At 46.4% G+C, this 19,730-nt stretch overlaps 1 protein-coding gene across 5 annotated transcripts in view; it reads right to left on the minus strand.

Annotated features, from left to right (window-relative positions):
- The window catches only part of CNTROB (centrobin, centriole duplication and spindle assembly protein), a 51,933-nt gene that overhangs the window by 3,892 nt on the left and 28,311 nt on the right, over positions 1-19,730 (minus strand). For 3 of the 5 annotated variants that reach the window (XM_084806666.1, XM_084806664.1, XM_084806669.1), the window contains 5 exons: positions 18,293-18,386; positions 17,255-17,431; positions 17,020-17,155; positions 16,686-16,764; positions 16,350-16,473 (listed from right to left, as the gene is read on the minus strand). In XM_084806666.1, the coding sequence (XP_084662792.1) occupies positions 16,350-16,473; positions 16,686-16,764; positions 17,020-17,155; positions 17,255-17,431; positions 18,293-18,386 (610 nt within the window). Of the gene's footprint in view, positions 1-15,841; positions 16,474-16,685; positions 16,765-17,019; positions 17,156-17,254; positions 17,432-18,292; positions 18,387-19,730 lie in introns of those variants that run through there. The other 2 variants (XM_084806665.1, XM_084806668.1) reach the window with 1 other exon arrangement.

Consider the following 19,730-nt stretch of genomic DNA (forward strand, 5'->3'; position numbering starts at 1 on the left):
ACAGGAAAAAAGGCCTATAACTCCCAGCTGGGAAATGCTGGGAGTTGTAGGCCTTTTTGCCTGTCTAAACATGCATCCTTAAGCTATGGTATATTTTGCTTTAGAAAAGAAATACGGATACCAGTACTACTCATCATCCCAATGAACGTTAGATGGATGTAAAGAGCCTGTCACAACTCCACAGCCGAGACTCTCAATGCCATATTATAAACAAGCCATTAACCTTGCACAGAAGATTAATTTCCCTTGGATTTATGGGGGTTGGGGTGGAGAGGTTGTACTCCAGAGTCTGGTTGATCCTATTTAGGGCAGGGAAGGAATCCACACACACACCCGGCCCAACACTGGCCAGTAAACCTGGGACTGCTGATTTATAGGATTTATATCCCACTTTTCATTTGCTATATATAGTGTTTATTACTTAGTGGCGGTAGCAGCAGCAGTGATAGTACCAGTAGTATTCATTGCCTTTCTCCATAGCATGTGCTTTGGCTAGTTGCGCATTTTGCTCTGAAATGTTTTCACAGCGTATTTTACTGGCTCACACCATACCCCTTTTGCTGAGGGTGAAATGCCTCGCCTAGGCTTAGCTGCAGGCACTAAGAGTTTTAAGCTACAATATGCTGGTGTATTTGGCATTTGGGGCCCCACCCCTTTTGCCTTTGGCCTGCCCCCTTTGTTTTCAGCCCACTACAGCTGGTATGCGGCCCCCGAGAGCTTCTTTGAAACTGAATTTGGCCCTTGGGCTGCAAGAGTTTCCCCATTCCTGGTAAAAATCCTCCTCCCCCTTCCCCTCACATGAGAAACCAGATTTCTGCCTGGCTCGCTGAGAGAGACATGCCTGCGAACTAATCAGGAAGCCCACCCTTCAAGGCCCAGCCTCCATGTTCTGAGGAGAAAATATTGAGAGAGAAACCAATTTCTGTCCCTTCACAGTCTCAAAAGAGTTGACCACAGGCTTTCTGACAGAAGATGTGAACAAGGCCCTGTTTGAGCATAAAGTGACATCAGGGGGCAGAGAGGGGAAAGCAGTCGCATTGCTGTTTTAGACCAGGAAGAGTCGGGGGGGACCCATCCCACATTCCCCCAATCTGTTGTGCTGGCCCTTTCATAACGATCTCCCAGGGGTTCCTCCACCATCCATGGTGGCTGCTGTTCCTCCGTAGCAGTTGGTCAGGAGGTCTCCATCACTGGGTCCTCCAAAGACAGCGCCAACCTCTGATGTGCCCCTCTGACATGTTTCAATTAACTGGGCAGCAACATATATACACACACACATTAGTCTGAATACAAGTACTACTATAAAATGCAGATGGCAATGCTATCTGAACGTGTGCATTCCTCCTCTTCTCAGATGAGACTTGTTACATCACATGTGTGCATTGCCTAAAAACAAAGAATGCTTCAGAACTACTGTTTGTTCAAATGTAAATGTAATTAATTAACCAATCAACCAAATAAGAGGTCTTTAAATCAGGTGATCCCACTCAAAATAGTAATGATCCCACTCAAAATAGTAATGATCTATATAAGAATGCATTAGTCTAACACTTGTTACTAGAGATCTATCAGACCGAATCAGCTCATTTTTTAAAATCTGAAGCTTGAGTAGTGTAAATGTGCAGAAAATTTTGAAAGTTCAAAGAAGTTCAAAGCTCGAGCTTTAATAGCCAAATAGTATGTTTCCCTGCCCTGGCCAGGAGCCGGAGGCAGCTGGGGAAAAACAGTTCCCATAGTTCATTAGAATGACAGATGATGCTGTGGTCACAATAAGCTCCTTGATGGCCTACCAGTTTTGCCCCACTGATGCAGTGAATGACTGGACAGTCCCTAATTTGACAGGTTAAAAACTTAGTGACCCCTAACATGGTATGAGAAAAGGTATGTTTTATGCTGAGACCAGTTCACGTGCACAGCCATCACGCTTCGATCGTAGCATCAAATGGCGACTTGCCTGCCTGACTTAACCACCACAAATTAATCATCACAGGTATATCACCTGCAATATCCCCCCACCCCACCCACCCCCAGAGACAGTTCACACATTTGGCTGAGTCATCAAGCAAATGAATAAGCTTGTGTGATTCAGGGTGCTTCCAGACTAGGCTTTAATTAAATTTAACGGTGTGGATGGTCCAAACATCATTATAAAGTTCCTTGTTTTCCCACCACTTCTTCCATATTTTTTCTTAATGCAGAAAATCCGTGAAGGAAGAAAAGATGGAATAACTGCATAAGAAAAGATGGAATAGTCAAACCATTGGTCTATCTAGCTCACTATGGTTAACACTGACTGGCAGTGGCTCTCCAGGGATGCAGGCAGGAATTTTTTCCAGCCCTACCAAGAGATGCCAGGAATTGAAATTGGGACCTCCTGCATGCCAAGCATGTGGTCTGCCACTGAGCCACAGCCTTTCAACAATGCTTTTGGATGGTTCGTGCTAGGACCCCTCCACCTGGGAGCACCCTCAGGTCTTAGGCAGAAAGGTGAATACTGTGGGGAAAACATTGTGGCAGTCAATTTTCAGAGATCTCAAGGACGAAGGAAAATGAGGGGCAGAGATAATAGATTCTAGCTCCAGCAAAAAAGGGATAAGTACGCTAGTGGGAAATGCTTCCCAACCCTCAGACTTGGGCAATGAAATGAGGATTGGCTCACCCATGCAAACCCCACCTCTGTCTTTTCCAGACCGAGTGCTGTGGATTCTGGAGAAAAGCTTGAATGAAGTCGTACTAAACAGCCACAACTTTTTGCAGCAGCTGCCACTGTGTACCGTTCCGTTCACAAATTTGCCAAGCAGCTGTGAACTCCTATACGTAACTCGTGTGGAAAGAATAAGTAGGGTGGACATATGCAACGTGTGCCTGAATTCACTGGAGTCTGGTGGTCCGATGTCAGTGGGGTGATGAATCCACTCCGGGTTTCAGTCAGAACCAGTCAGAACTCTAAAGGAGCTCTCCAAGGTGGATAGCTCCTCTAGAGTTCTGACTGAAACCTGGAGCGGACTCACCGCCCCACTGACATTGGAGCCGCCAGCCTCCACTTCCCAAGCCCCAAGAGATAACAAAATATCCTTGCCTCAAGAAAGCCTTATGAGCATACGCTGGAGATGGACCAGATACACAGGATCCTATTATTATGGGCCTACATATCATTTAAAATATATTTGCTGTCCATTACTTCAAATCAAAAGCTATTGCAAGATGAGAAATTAAAATTCCCTTCTTCTCCCAAGACCTTTTGTAGATAGAATAGAATCATAGAATCATAGAATAGTAGGGTTGGAAGGGACCTACAAGGCCATCGAGTCCAACCCCCTGCTCAAGGCAGCAATCCAAGTCAGAGCATCCCTGGCAGGTGGCTGTCCAGCCTCGTCTTGAATGCCTCCAGTGTGGGAGAGCCCACCGCCTCCCTAGGGAATGGGTTCCATTGTCGTATTGCTCTAACAGTCAGGAAGTTTCTCCTGATGTTCAGCTGGAATCTGGCTTCCTGTCCCTTGAGCCCATTATTCCGTGTCCTGCACTCTGGGATGATCCAGAAGAGGTCCTGGCCTTCCTCTCTGTGACAACCTTTCAAGCAGGATATTCTGCTTCCCACACAGCAGTAGCTATTGTGATATGCGTGGCATGAATTTTTATTGTGCCAGTACTGTGGGTAACAATGGGATGGTGGTAGCTGTGATATTACTGCCACAAGAACCACAAGTCCCTCCACACCACGTGGAAGGCCATGTCCTTTAACCTAACCTTACAAAGATAGTAGGTGGCAAGAGGGGAAGGAGTTTACTTCCTCACTTCACTATTGGAGGGAACATTTCTCCAGTCTCTAAAAAGGACAAGCTCACAAGAGAGCAACGCTCCTTCTTTTCTATGAGTATACAGAGCCACTAATAAATAGACCAGGGGTTAGTGCAATGTCTGTTTTGGAGAGTCATCTGAAAGGGCCAAACAAAATTCAAATCCACCTGTTTGTTCTCTGCTGCAATTCTCTGGCACATGTGGCACAAAGTGCCTTGGTCCCTTTTGCTCTCTAAAAATGTAACCTGACTAGTAAGGATCCATTTTACTGTAAGAGATGGGCACTTCAACCCAGGAGTACACTTACTTACACACACACACACACACACACACACACGTGTATTAATGTTAACAGAGCAGGGCCTCCTGAAAATCCTTCCGCTACTTCCAGAATGAGAAAATTCAGGGCCAGTTTACACAGAGTTGGTTCATGTGTGAATAATTCCATACCTTACAAAAGCCCTCTTTACACATACAAAGCTGTTATGTCAATCAGAAGAATTTAGACTAACTGTCATCGTAGCATACAGTTTTCCTGTCGGAAGGGAAGTGTTTAGACAACATCGTGACTCTCCAGTTTCACTTCTGTTTGTAAACAGCACTTTCTACAAGTTTTTTTAGAGCAGAGAAAATGCAGTATTTAATTCTAAAAGTGAAAGAAAATACTTTTTTCATGGTGTATTTGCGCTATCTGCTATACCACAATGCTACCTAGAGGTTATGTAGTGGAAAAGCAAGAAAGGAAACCCTCCTTGTGTACTGCTCAGAGCTCAATTCTGCAACAAACTGAAAGTAGATGCAGTGGCTTAACAGCCTCATGTATAAAAGCCCAGAGAGTCGCAAAGTGTGCCTTCGCCCAGACAGAGGAATATAAATGTGATTTGTACAACGCAGAACTGTGCAGAGATGACAGACAGCCTTCTCTACTCTGGCAGAGAGACAAATATGAAATCCAGGCACATCTGATTCTTTAAAAACAAATCTGAACATAGATAGAAGAATGTTATGTTGTTGTTGTTCAGTCGTTCAGTCGTGTCCGACTCTTCGTGACCCCATGGACCATAGCACGCCAGGCCTTCCTGTCCTGCGCTCTCTCCCGGAGCGTGCTCAAGTTCATATTCATTGCATCCGTGATGCTATCTAGCCATCTCATCCTCTGCCGACCCCTTCTCCTTTTGCCTTCAGTCTTTCCCAGCATCAGGGTCTTTTCCAGGGAGTTTTCTCTTCGCATTAGGTGGCCAAAATATTGGAGCTTCAGCTTCAGTATCTGTCCTTCCAATGAGCACTCAGGGTTGATTTCCTTTAGGATGGACTGATTTGACCTCCTTGCAGTCCAGGGGACTCGTAAGAGTCTTCTCCAGCACCACACTTCGAAAGCATCAATTCTTCGGCGCTCAGCCTTCCTTATAGTCCATCTCTCACAGCCATACATTACTACTGGGAAAACCATAGCTTTGATTAGACAGACCTTTGTCGGCAAGGTGATGTCTCTGCTTCTTACTATGCTGTCTAGGTTGGCCATAGCTTTCCTCCCAAGGAGCAAGCGTCTTTTAATGTCATGGCTACAGTCACCGTCTGCGGTGATCTTGGAGCCCAAGAAAGTAAAATCTGTCACTGCTTCCATTTCTTCCCCTTCTATATCCAAGGAAGTGATGGGGCCAGATGCCATGATCTTAGTTTTTTTAATGTTGAGTTTCAAACCAGCTTTTGCACTCTCCTCTTTCACCCTCAACAAGAGGCTCTTTAGATCCTCTTCGCTTTCTGCCATTAGGGTGGTATCGTCTGCATATCGGAGGTTGTTGATAATTCTCCCAGCAATCTTAATTCCGACCTCTGATTCATCCAACCCGGCATTTCTCATGATGTACTCTGCATATAAGTTAAATAAGCAGGGTGACAATATGCAGCCTTGTCGTACTCCTTTCCCAATTTTGAACCAATCGGTTGTTCCATGTCTGGTTCTTACTGTTGCTTCTTGACCCTCGTACAGGTTTCTCAGGAGACAGGTAAGGTGGTCTGGTACTCCCATCACTTTAAGAATTTGCCACAGTTTGTTGTGATCCACACAATCAAAGGCTTTAGCGTAGTCAATGAAGCAGAAATAGACGTTTTTCTGGAATTCTCTTGCTTTCTCCATGATGCAGCGAATGTTGGCGATTTGATCTCTAGTTCCTCTGCCTCTTCTAAACCCAGCTTGTACTTCCGGTAGTTCTCGGTTCGCATACTGCTGAAGCCTAGCTTGTAGGATTTTGAGCATCACCTTGCTGGCATGTGAAATGAGCGCAATGGTGCGGTAGTTTGAACACTCTTTGGCATTGCCCTTCTTTGGAATTGGAATGTAAACTGACCTTTTCCAGTCTTGTGGCCACTGTTGAGTGTTCCAGATTTGTTGGCATATTGAATGCAGCACTTTAACAGCATCATCTTTTAGGATTTTAAATAGCTCGGCTGGAATACTGTCATCTCCGCTAGCTTTGTTGTTACTAATGCTTCCTAAGGCCCACTTGACTTCACTCTCTAGGATGTCCGGCTCAAGTTCAGTGACCGCACTATCATGGCTATCAGGGACATTCAGATCTTTCCTGTATAGTTCTTCTGTGTATTCTTGCCACCTCTTCTTAATCTCATCTGCTTCTGTTAGGTCCCTGCCTTCTTTGTCCTTTATCATGCCCGTCTTTGCACAAAACGTTCCCTTGAGATCTCCGATTTTCTTGAAGAGATCTCTCGTCTTTCCCATTCTGTTGTTTTCCTCGATTTCTTTGCATTGTTCATTTAAGAAGGCCTTCTTGTCTCTCCTTGCTATTCTATGGAACTCTGCATTCAGTTGGGTATATCTTCCCCTTTCTCCCTTGCTTTTCGCTTCCCTTCTTTCGTGAGCTACTTGTAAAGCCTCATCAGACAGCCACTTTGCTTTCTTGCATTTCTTTTTCTTTGGGATGGATTTCGTTGCTGCCTCCTGAACAATGTTACGGACCTCCGTCCATAGTTCCTCAGGCACTCTGTCTATCAGGTATAATCCCTGAAATCTATTCCTCACCTCCACTGTATATTCATAAGGGATATGATTTAGGTCATACCTGAACGGTTTAGTGGTTTTCCCGACGTTCTTCAATTTAAGCCGAAATTTTGCAAGAAGCAGCTCATGATCTGAGCCACAGTCAGCTCCAGGTCTTGTTTTGACTGACTGTATGGAGCTTCTCCATCTTTGGCTGCAAAGGACATAATCAATCTGATTTCGATATTGACCATCTGGTGACGTCCATGTGTAGAGTCGCCTCTTGTGCTGTTGGAAAAGAGTGTTTGCTATGATCAGCATGTTCTCTTGGCAAAACTCTATTAGCCTTTGTCCTGCTTCATTTTGTACACCAAGGCCATGCTGGCCTGTTATCCCAGTGATTTCTTGACTTCCTACTTTAGCATTCCAATCCCGTATGATGAAGAGGACATCTTTTTTTGGTGTTAGTTCTAGAAGGTGTTGGAGGTCTTCATAGAACCGATCAACCTCAGCTTCTTCGGCCTCAGTGGTTGGGGCATAGACTTGAATTACTGTGATGTTGAATGGTTTGCCTTGGATTCGTACTGAGTTCATTCTATCATTTTTAAGATTGTACCCCAGTACTGCTTTTCCCACCCTTTTGTTGACTATGAGTGCTACTCCATTTCTTCTAAGGGATTCTTGCCCACAATAGTAGATATGATGGTCACCTGAATTAAATTCACCCATGCCTGTCCATTTTAGTTCGCTGATTCCCAAGATGTCGATGTTCAATCTTGCCAACTCCTGTTTGACCACCTCCAGCTTACCTTGATTCATTGATCTGACATTCCAGGTTCCTAAACAATATTGTTCTTTACAGCATCGGATTTTCTTTTCACCACCAGACACATCCACAGCTGAGTGTCCTTTCGGGTTTGGCCCAGCCGCTTCACTCTTTCTGGCGCTACTTGGAAATACCCTCTGCTCTTCCCCAGTAGCATGTTGGACACCTTCCGACCTGAGGGGCTCATCTTCCGGCGTCATCTCTTTTAGCCTTGTGATACGTTCCATGGGGTTTTCTTGGCAAGAATACTGGAGTGGGTTGCCATTTCCTTCTCCAGTGGACCACATTTTGTCAGAACTCTCTGCCATGACCTGTCCGTCTTGGGTGGCCCTGCACGGCATAGCTTATGGCTTCACTGAGTTACGCAAGCCCCTTCGCCACAACAAGGCAGTGATCCATGAAGGGGAGAAGAATGTTATGCCAAGACATAAATGGTACAGTGCCCCTCTCCAAGGAGCAACTAGGAATCAATCCTGAATACACTACTCTTATCCAACCCGCCCTCATTTTAATAGCCATCCGGGATATCTGCTGGCTGTGGATTTGACCCTAAAAAATTGCAAAGCTATGGGGGAATCATTATATTACAATTTCTCTTACATTTGGGCCTGGTAATATTAGGGATGTCCTCTGGGTCCAGCTCACTGGTACCTGTTAGCCAAAGCCCGTTTTATATTTAAACAGACTGTCCTACCTTCTAAAAGTGCTTGAATAAAAGGGAATACTTTCAGGGATATTTAAAGAGTTAATCCCCTCCCTCTAGACTTTGTTTTACTCAGGCCATCATATTGGTGATACCAATGTAACTACTCCATCTATGCAAGAATTCCTCCACCCCAGTCCACATTGCTGGGCACGCTGTGGAGAATGTGATGTACAATTCCAGATCCTTGACCCCCAAACCAAGAATAGTACATTATTACTATTATAGAGTTTTGCATAGGGACTGAAAATATATAGCTTTTCCCTACATTTCTACACTTGGAGAATAAGGGCACAATCCTATGAATGTTTAGACAGAAAATGGACTTACAGCTCCCAGCTTTCCCCAACCAGCCATGCTGGGCGTTGTAGGACTTTATTCTGCCTAAACATGCATAGGATTGCGCTCTAAGAAACCCACCGTGTTTTTTGATGCTAGATCACCAGAATTACAGACACAGAAAGGCTTATGCTCATGGAGAAATTGATCCTCACAAATGCATCGTTTTCCAGTTGGACCCTCTCTGCACTATGCAGGGAATGTGAACCAAATACTAGCATTTATTTGACAAATTCTGCCTATTTGCCTGTCAAAATGCTTGGGCACTACCTCTCACAATTCTCTCCCTCCCTCTTTGTATACTGAGTTCTGAAATGCAGTTGTGATATAAAAATTTAGAGTACGGCATCTAAAAGTGAGAACATTCTTTCTGGATTGTAGGGAAATGTTTTTCTTATTATTTCCAAAACACACATTTCAAACATACTTTGACTATTATTGTTGTTATTATTTTATAGGCACGCTCAGCACCCCACATGGACGCAGATGGCTTTGTGTGACTTGTTCACTGTCATATCATGAATCCCTTGCACATGTTTTCCTCTGTCAGCTATATGGGAGAGGAGACCTTTGGGAATAAGGCACACACCAGAGACATGCCATCACACCCTCCGCTCCTTCCATGCCTCTTCCAGCTCTCCCTTTCTCTGCTTCAGGATCTACAGGGTGGGTGGGGGAATAGATTCATTGGTTCCCATTAAGAAGGCACTGGGCAGGCAGGAATTTCTCCCCTCCTGAATAAACTGCTAGGTAGAGAAGTTGCCCATTATTGCAGGACCACCAAAAGGCAAGTCCCAGGTATCTGCTCTGCCTTCCCTGGTCTCTCAAGGTTTCTGGGTGAATGAGTGCTAAGTGTGACATTATTTTGTAATATTACAACAGTTGGTCCCTGCCCATTAAAACCTTCTGCAAGACATCAGTGCTGGTGTTGTGGACAGTGAATGGTAATACTGATGTTTGGAAGGCTGCCAGAGGAGGAAAGAGGGAGGTAGGGAGGGCGGGTGAGCAAAAGGAACACACTGCGTTTATATTCTGCTTTGCAGTGAGAATTAACTACAAACATAAGATCAGAGAAACTGGCTGGTTCGAAAGTAGGATTTGATTACCAGACATGGATCAATGCTACTAATTCTAAGATCATCCCATTTACTCAGAAACTCATGGCTTGATTGGTGGTCTAATACATGGACGTCAGAAGCCAATATGTCCAACAGAACAGCTGGGATGAGATAAACTTTGTAGAAGAACAGATACGTACAAGAAACAGGAGGACTGGGAACTCAGGAGACCAACCTTCTTTCAAGAACTGAAATAGGCTGCAGGGTGCCTATGATGGAGATTGCTTCCCTGGTGGGCTTCCAGTTAGGCCATGTGGACACAATTATGTCTACTGAGTTCAGGGCTTCACGACACCAGGTTTTTTGTTTTGCAATTTACCGGGGCATCTGCTTCCGGATTCTATGCAGGATTAAAGATTGGCTCCTTACACAGACTCCTTACACAGACATGTGCTGCAAGTTTTTCGCAGCCTCTGGGGTGAGCTGTGAATCAATGGGTCTCCTGACTGATCCAAGTCTCTCTCTCTCTTTCTCTCTCTCTCTCTCTGAGATGCAAAAGCAATAACAGAAAAGGAGGCAAACAGCATAGGAAACAGAGGAGGAAATGAGAATTGATATATAAGTATAGTATCTGATCTTATGTATTGGTTTTATGGTTTTATGATGTGTACACTGCTTTGAAATCTGTGAATGCAAGCAGTTTAGAAATACTCATCTATAAATAAATATATAGGACATTAGAAGAGGCTTACTTTTGTGCAGAATGAGGTAGACATTGGCCTTGGAGTTGGGTAGGTTGGTGGACTGGTGGGATAGACGGCAAACAAGGAACAGATGGAAGAGTATGTGCAGACACTTAACATGGACAAGGAGAGCAGATGTAGGATGTTCAGTAGACTGGGATTGCCACATCGCTCCCAAAGAATGGGAGATACAGGCAGAACAACACATGAGCTTTTGTTGTTTCCGCATGGGTTGGAGTAGGAGGAGGTAAGCTCTTGAATGGAAGGAGACATCTGACATGGAGAAGAAGGAGGTAGAGAGAAAGACTCCAGAAAGACATGGAGGGGATTTATGGATGGTTAACAGTAGGTCATCCAACATGAAGGGAGATGGAGACATCCAACAGGTGGGTGAGAATTAGAGGAAGTGAGAGGGACATGAACACGAAAAGAAGGACACTGATGGATTTGATTACTTAGATTACTGTCTTAGGGTTTTCTACACGAGGCTGTTAATCCGCTGCATCTACTTTTGGTTTCATCACAGAACTGAGATCCGAGCTTTACACAAGGAGGGTTTTCTTTCCTACTTTTCTGTTATATAATGTCTAGGTGGCACTGTGGTATAGTGCAAATGCACAAGTAAAATTTTTTTTTTCATTTTTAGAATAAAATACTGTATTTTCCCTGCTCTAAAAAGCTTCATGGAAAGTGCTGTTTACAAACAGAAGCAAAACTGGAGGGTCACAATGTCGTCTAAATAACCTGTAAACAACCATGAGTAGGGATTGATGAGTGCACAACAAATGCCTCGTGTAAAAAAGCTCTTAGAGTAGTCAGGGTTGGAATGACTAGGTATGGGACGAATCATCTTGGGTAAAGGATTAATGAATGGACAGTGAATGACATTCAGTTATGTCAAGGGGGAAAGCAGACTTCCCTAAGCTGGGGCCTCCAGATGTGTTGCATTATGACTCCAGCAATCTCCGAGCCTGCATGAACCATAGCCGGCTGGGGGATTCTGGGAGTGCAGTCCAACACATCTGGAGGTACTAGGTTGGGGAAGGCTGGGGTAGATAATTATTTATGGAAGACTAGAAGGACGCCTTCCAACAGCATGGACAAATGGATGGTTTGGCTAGCAGAGAGGGACTGTCAAGATGGATGGGATAAATGGAGCTTTCCAATAGGGAGTTAAGGCTACAGAGGCAGAACCCCCAACAACCACTCTTCTTTCATCCCCCCCACTCAATACAAAAGTCTTTCTTAGCATCAGAACTCAGTGAATGAAGGGAAGGCTACACAGCTGGAGGCACATCTTCCAGCTTAGGGCTTATATCACTTCAGTGGTCCTATTTCTAGGGTAAGGGGGTGGAATGCTCCTGGCCTCCCATCTTCTTTTTTTAATGATCCACCTATTGCAAGGCTGGAAAACACACACATTAACCCACCCTGCTACTTCTCTCTGTTGCCTGAGGGGAAAAATAGATTATTGCATTGGGCCTCCTCCCCTCTTAGATGCAGATGGGGTAGTGCGGGGGATGTATGAAAAACGGTCATCGATGTTTGCATGTTCCTCAAAACCCCTCATTTTTAGGGAACCATCTGCAACCACAGAAGGTTTAGGCATGGTCTCACAGAGGTGGTCAACCTGTGCCTGGACTGTACCACTTCCAGTCTCAAGTGGGGATGGACCACAAGTGTGTCCCTTGTGCCAAATGAGCGCCTAACAGCCAATGCCCATCTCCTTCACCATCCACGCTAATTCTCCCCCAGGCGCCTCCCTCCTTCCATGGAGCAGGGGAGGCAGGGAGGAGGAAATGGCACCATTGGTGTTTAACCCTTTGCTTCCCAGACCTGAAGAGCTGTCACTCTCTTGCTGCCCCACCTCCTCCCCAGAAGAGCTTCTTACATGACACCCTGACAGATGCGAGGGATGGCTTAATCCCCACTTCCCCCACCATGTCAGCTACAAGGTGATGCAGGGAAGAGAGAAAGAGAAGCAAGCAGGAGGATTAAAATGTACTGCCTGCATTTGTTGGGGGGAGTCAAATTATGCACGTCTTCCTCCAATCCTGAGACAAAAATGACCACCAGAGAGATTATTTCCCCTTTCCCAAATTCCTAAAGATATAGTGCCAGGACATGCTAGGTGCTGTATGCAATACTTCCTCCCCACCCCCTTGTCCATCTCCTTTCTGCTATTACCAGCTCTTTCAGCCCTCCTCACTGGGCCAAACATTCCTGCAGGATCCATAAATACTTTCTTCACTCTTTTCCTCCTCTCAAGTCCACATCTCCAATTACTGCTCCATCTTGTTCCTCTTGTCCAGTCTCTCCACAACACGCAACTACCAAGGTTTTAAACCCCACTCCCCCCCCCCTCTCTCTCACACACACACACACACAATTTCTCTCACGACACCCAAATTAGAACATTGGATGCATGGAGCTGCAAGAAAGAGGCAAAGCCTGGGGAAAGGATTAAGACCACTCATGAGGAAGAGGAGGCAGGTGCCCCAACTCCTGGTCCCCCTTGGCCAAACTCTTGCCCCAGTCATGGTGGAAGAACCCTACAACCAATTTTGTCTGCCCAGATCCTTTTGGTTTGATTAACCCACTAGGCCAGGGTTGGCTGGGGGCAGAACTACAGAAACTGTTGGGTTCGCCGTTCCTTCGTGGCCACAGTCGAGACACACAATCGCACCCACTATGCTACACAGACCCCACACTCTTACCAAGATCTGTTCCACGAGCAACTTTCAGCGCTTCCCAGAAAGAAAGAAAAAATAGTCCAGTTGCTAAATCCAGGGGAATGATTGCTGTGAAACAAAACTGGAAACCTAACAAGAGACAAAGATGAAGCAACTCCCAACAAGAGGCGAAGACCAAAAATCAAGCCCAGCATCTATCTGCCATTTCAGGGGATCTGGCTTGAAGAAATGGGGATTTGCCTAGCACCACAGAGCTCCTTCCCTCCCCCAGATCTTCCCTGTGGGATACAGGGAATATGGGGCACTGGTGGCCACTGGGTACAGGGTCCCCCCTCGGGTCCAAGAGCGCCCCGCTGGAGCCCTGGGTGTTTGCGAACTCTCAGGCTGGTGCTGATGGGGGAGGGGGCTCAGGAGGGGGGAGGGGTATTGTTTTTTTAAACCTATAATCCATGTTCGCTGTCTCTTAACAGCTAATCAGATTAGGCCCTCGTGGAAGGGGAAGGTGGAGTGGAGTGCCTGGGTGGCAAGGGAGATATACAATAGTCACGTGTCTAGGGTATTGCGGGGGGGGGGGGGGGGCTATGTGGTCCACAGCCTAGACAGTTCAGATGTGGTGAGGACAGGCAGATGAGAAGGTGTGTGGGTGCACGGAACTTGGGATGTTTGGAGGTTGCAAAGCAGCAAAAAGCAAGGGCGATGGATACCGAGTGTAAAGTGTGCCAAGTTAAATGTGTGAGTGCCAAGGGATGGGGTGCTGATGTGCAAGGGGGTGAATTTGGGAAGGCAGAAAGGGAGGGAGGTGAGGGCTGACAGAACTGTGCGACGGGGGGTGGGGTGGAGCCACAAAGTAGGAAAGAATCTCTGACAAGCAGGAAACTGGGGGAAAAGAGGATGCATTCAGCAGAATGCTTCTTGTTTTGTGTTTTGCCGCTGAGGGCACAGTAAGCAGAGGAGGGAGAAGGGTGCAAGTATGCTGTAGCCAGCTCAGGATTAGAGGAGATTCAAGTTGTCCATGATAAAATGACAATGTGAAGTTTCATGCAAAGATTCCCAAGTAAAGAGAAGGTTGCACTCCTGCGAAAATTACATTGAGCGGGTCAGTGGAGTCAAGCAGCATGGACAGGTACAAGCAGAGGTGGCGGTTCTGGGATCTAGAGCGGCCTGTTCTGCAGGAACCTTGGAAGGGTGGCTCTTCCTTGGCTCAGCTTACATAAGGTTGATATATGTGGCAGGGGGTGGCGGGGGGATACATGAAGGGACCTATTGTTGGAGGTGGCAGGTTCACAAAGAAATCTTGTGAGGACTGTATTAGGGGGCCCTTAGCAGCTATATTTGAAAGAAGAGTTGTGAAAGGTGTTCAGTACAGGAAATTACAAGGTTTCAGGTATGTGGCATTTGCACTAGGAATATCTACGGTAGCGAAAGCACAGGTGATGGGTGTTATGTACCTGGCTATCGGAGAGAGACTCTGGAAATCCCAAGATTCTCATCATCACAGACCAAAGCAAAGCAGAAGTAGGAAACTTGAATGCCCCCTCCAAAGTTACCAAGCAGCTGCTGCACAACTAGGAACATAGACCTATTCCCACTCCAATGTCCAAGCAGAGTTTAACTCCCAGAGCTCCAAAAAGACTAATGCAGCACATCAGGAAGTGGGAGGAAAGACATTTATGGGGCTGTTCCCACATAACGGCGGCAAATCAGGGAGTTGCCAATTGGGGGTTGCTAAATGACATCCAAACCTGGACACCATAGTTAATGGTGGGTTAAACAACCCACAGTTACCCTAACTACTAATAGTAGGTTAACTATGGGTTGTTGTTTAACCCACAATTAACCTATTGTGTCTGAGTTCAGACAACATGGAGTAACCCATGATTGGGGTTGAATATTCAAAGTGGACACGGAATGCATCCAGCATGCACCATGGCAAGTCGTGGGTTAATAAATCCACGATTTGCCGCCATTATGTGTGAAATGGGTTCGAGAGAGAACTGCAGGGCAGCCAGCTATAAAGCCAAGAACAGATCACAGGGAAGCCCACTCCCATCGCAGGGCACCTGCCACATGCCTTCTAGGGAGGGCTCGGTTTTCTGTTCTTGGAAATACTGATTGTTGCATTAAAGTCTTCTGCAATTTCAACTGTCCAGTCTGGAGGAAAGTGTGTATTTTACCCTGGCAAAAGTGGACACACTTTTAAGAATTGTGCATGCTTGTTCACATGGAGAATGGGTAGGGTAAGGTTTTTATTCGGTGGGGAGTCTACATGACCATGATAGCAGTGTGTTCTCAATGTACTGGTGCGTGTGCAATCTTGCACCAATTTGAAGTGTGTGAGGAGGGGAGCACAAGTGTGTAAGTAACCTGCTGTACTATAAGGGTGTGCGTGTATATTCCACAACTGCTGGCGGCTGAATTTCTCATATAGCCTCAGAGTTCTGCACCCCATATCTGGGGAAAGAAACCTGAAGGATTCCAACTTGAACTGTGTGTCCAAGGGAAGGGGGGGGGGGTTGTTTACTTTAAGACCAACACCTCTGACAGACCATTTTTCCCAAGTCGTATTGTAGAGGGGCGTCAACACACTGGAAGAACAGAGGGAGGGGGAGATAATTTTACGTGTTTCAAGGATGGCAGCGAGCAGAGCAGAGGAAAGGGAAGAGAGATGGCCAACGACAAGGGGGATGGAGAACCCGCTGCTTAAAAATAACTCAACATTCATTTATTTAGAAAATAATGATACAAAAATAACTGTGCAAAAAACAGCAAACTTGTACAGCAAATCCAGGTGCGTCTAAAACAGCACACCCAGAATAAAGCACTCACAAACATCCGGATGCAGAGTATGGGGGGTGGGGGAGGCACAGCCTGTTTTGGCAAAACAGCAGGAGGCGTCTCACAATCCCACCCTCAAAAATACCCCCCACGCGCACCCTTGCAGCCAAGCGTAAAAACAAAAATTAAAAAAACCTGCCAGCACATTCTCGATCCTTCCTTTCTTAAAAAGGCAGAATGTTGGACTCCACACTGGAGGAAATGGTTGAGGGTGACGCTGGAGGTGAATGAGGTGCTTTCATCCCTGCAAGTGGCTCACAGACAGACAGACAGAGGCCCAGAAAGAAACAGACTGATAGGAAGAGGCTAACTGGGTAAGGGGGAAAGACTCCAAGTGCACAAAGGTCATCTCCACACACCTCCTCCTCGGCTGGTGCGAGGGTTGGAGGCCGGCACGCCAGACAGCTTCTTCCCGGCTTTGGCAGGGGCATGGGGCTTCTCACGTCCAAACCCTGAAGTGCCCATGCGGCGGGTGGGGGCCACCTAAGGAGGGAGGCGAGGGGGAATAAACAAACAAAGGGCAGTCATTTTCGACTGACACCCTTTTCCCAAACCTTCCTATAAATGCCACACATACAGATCTTAATCTGTTTCCCCCCCCCCCCGTTCCCCCACCCCCATGCTGCTCTGGAAAAATTGAGACCAGCCCTTACCCTCAGGACTTCTCCCCCAACCCAACAGGATGACCAACATACCTCCTTCCTCATTGCTTCTGTCAACTTGGGGTCGAGGTTCCGACGTGCTTGCAAGTTTCCATCGCCTTTTGTTTCTGTCCTGAAGGTGAAAGTCCCAAAAGGAAGAAGATGGGAACATTGCCTCAAAACAGAACTCAGGTGTCCTGGCCCCCCAAACCCTCTCCACTGATCTCCAAGCTCTGCTCTCCTCCAAAAAGGTTTTTTAAAAAAACCCAGGAAAGCCTACATCCGTGTCTTTCTCCTGCCCCACATAGCAGATGGCAACATTTCTCTAGGAGTCTTGCCCAAAACAGGCTGCGTCTGGGCCCAGGAAATCCCCGCATGTCAGCTTTACCCGTTCTGGCCTATCCCACGCAAATATTTGTACAGCTCCTCGGTCGATGGCACAGGCCTCCCTTTGGCCTGGTATTGCTTCAGTAGGCGCGAAACTTCAGCCACCTGCTTGGGGGACAGGATTCCCCCCTCATGGGCTGTGGAGGAAAAGAGAAATAGGTAAGGCTGGACTCAAATCAAGCCAGGCCCTGTTTGCACCAGAGGTCTTAGCTGCTGCTTGTGGGCTTGCCACACACCTGGGTTCTGCCTGGGGGGGCTGGTTGCTCCTGGGTTCAAGCAGGGCGGCCCAGGTCTGGGCAAAGGGACTTTGGTTTTGTGGACGGCAGAGTTGCTGTGCGGCTGGATGCGGATGGTGTTGATGGGCGGCTGTGCTGGATCCCAGACAGCTGTGGACCGTTCATGGTAAGACGTGCCTGGGAAGGAAGCCAGGAAACATTAAAGGTGCAGGGGGACTGCAGGCTCCGGTGTCCAAAGCAGTCCCAGTGCACCCATCACTTGCAGTGGGTCTATGAAAGCCTCCTCCGACTTTACACAGTTCCAGTGGTGCAGTGGGGGCCAATGTCAGGAGGCCCCCAAATGACCCCCACCCCCTAGACTGGCAGGTGATCGGGGCAATGGCAAACAGGCCCAGTGCCAGCACCTGGGTTGGCCTCAGCATTTTTAAAAGCCTTCTATAGTGAGGGAGGGGCTGGCTGGGCCCGTGCATGATTACAGGTGCTCCTTTTATTATTTTTACTTCAAGATATATATTATGCTTTTCTACAACAAAATGGGTGCTTATTCCTAAATAAATGTGTTTTGCATCACGGCAGCAGAAGCAAAGCCCATTTTATTCCTGTTGTCATGACCGTGCTACGATTTAAGTGAGTTGAAAATGCAAAACCGCACATGCTCAGAGCATTTTTTTTTAAATAAAAAAAATCAGGGCTGGCAAAGAGATTTTGATTTGTTTTTTTCTTCTAAGGTGTCAGGAATATAGAACCAGTTGTGAAGCATGGAATGGCGGTGGGGTGTGTGTGGAGAAGGGTTAGCTCTGTGCTTCATAGCTGAAGTAATACACATGGTTATCTAAAGGTACCCCCAAAGACCATTAAGTTCAGGGTCTAAAATTGCCTAGTTGCAGCACTACCCAGTTTTAAACATGTCAAGAACCACCATCCATACAGAGGGGCACATACAAGGCCCTACCCCCACATATAGCGGGGGGTGGGGGGAGATAGCCAGGAGCCATTCTGAGAGGACAGGCAAGAGAAAGGGGTTGGGCCGACACTTACCAAACTGCGTCTGGTTGAGGGCGTGTGGTGGGCTGTCCGTGGAAACCTCTTCCTGCTTCTGAGCACAGCTTTCATAGACAGAGCGGTCCCAAAGCTAGGAGTCATGGATGGACAGGAGTCATGGGTGGACAGGAGTTAGATTTGCAGCCCACCCTCACCCTCTCAATATCTGGCAGCAGTTTCTGGACTACCTGCACCACCAGCATCAATAAGGAGGAACAGCAGAAGATCTGGAGTTCCCCTCCTAAGAGGATTGTGCTAAAGAAAAAACAAACAGCCAAGAATCTAGGGTGGATAAATATTGAAGGTTTTTTTTAATAGTTTGTTTTCAAATCAGCTATAGTAAATTTTCTTTTTTAAAGCAACCTAGTTTAAAACAAAATCAGAATTTAACACAAACATGTTACAACCTACACTTACAGTCTTTTGAAACTGGATTATGATCCATTTATGATCCAAGCGCTTTGAGTTAAAGGCTGCTATGCTATATGAAAAAGAACCACAGAAGATGGGGAAAGAATATCTGGATTTTGAGATAAAGCATTAAAAAAAAAGACACTATAAGGGTGCAATCCTTTGCACGTTTAAACAGAAAAAAAGACCTAAAACTCTCAGCACATCCCAACCATCTATACCGACTGGGGACTGCTGGGAGTTGTAGGACTTTTTTCTAGCTAAACATGCATAGGATTGTGCCCTAAGTCATGCACTGTATTTACTGTGGGCTCGCTACTGGGCCCTACGGACTAGCAAGTCACCACGGGTACTAGGGCCCCAGAGACACTATCCTCTGTCACCAGGATCACCCACAGAGCCCATCGACGTCAGAGCAAAGGGAGAAAAGAGACGCAGGGCAATGCCATCGCCTACATTAGGAGAACAGCTTCCTTTGGTCCCCCCCAACTGTAACCTAGCAGCAGCCCTTCCATCCGGTTATCTGAACTGTTTGCCTCCCAGCTGGTCATCATGAAGGCTGCAACAGTAAGAACTGGTGCCTGGGTTGCATTTTTCCTTCTACCCCCACCCCCATTTTTCCTTGTGTGTCATGTCTTTCAGATTGTCAGCCTAACGGCAGGGACTGTCTTACTGCTGATCTTTGCAAGCCACTTGGGGGAGCCTTTTTGGCTAAAGAGCTGGATGAAAATGCTTTAAATAAATCATCAAAGAAATAAATAATCTTGTAATCCCATTTTAAGCCCTCCAACTACCTGAGCTCCACAATGTGTTCAATGGACAAATTGACATTGACTTTCCATCACATTGCATTTGTGATTTTAATTTTTGTGAACTGTCCAGAGAGTTTTGGCTATTGGGCAGTATAGAAATGAAAAATAAATTAAAAAAATAACTGTTCCCACCACATTCTGCAGTGTATGTGAGCTGCATAACTCCCCCCCTCCACACACACACACACACACACACACACACACACACCCCT

This window comes from Heloderma suspectum, chromosome 6 (genome assembly GCF_057233095.1).
Source record: "Heloderma suspectum isolate Gila_16-S chromosome 6, 16-S_ref, whole genome shotgun sequence".
Classification (NCBI taxonomy): Eukaryota; Metazoa; Chordata; class Lepidosauria; order Squamata; family Helodermatidae; genus Heloderma; species Heloderma suspectum.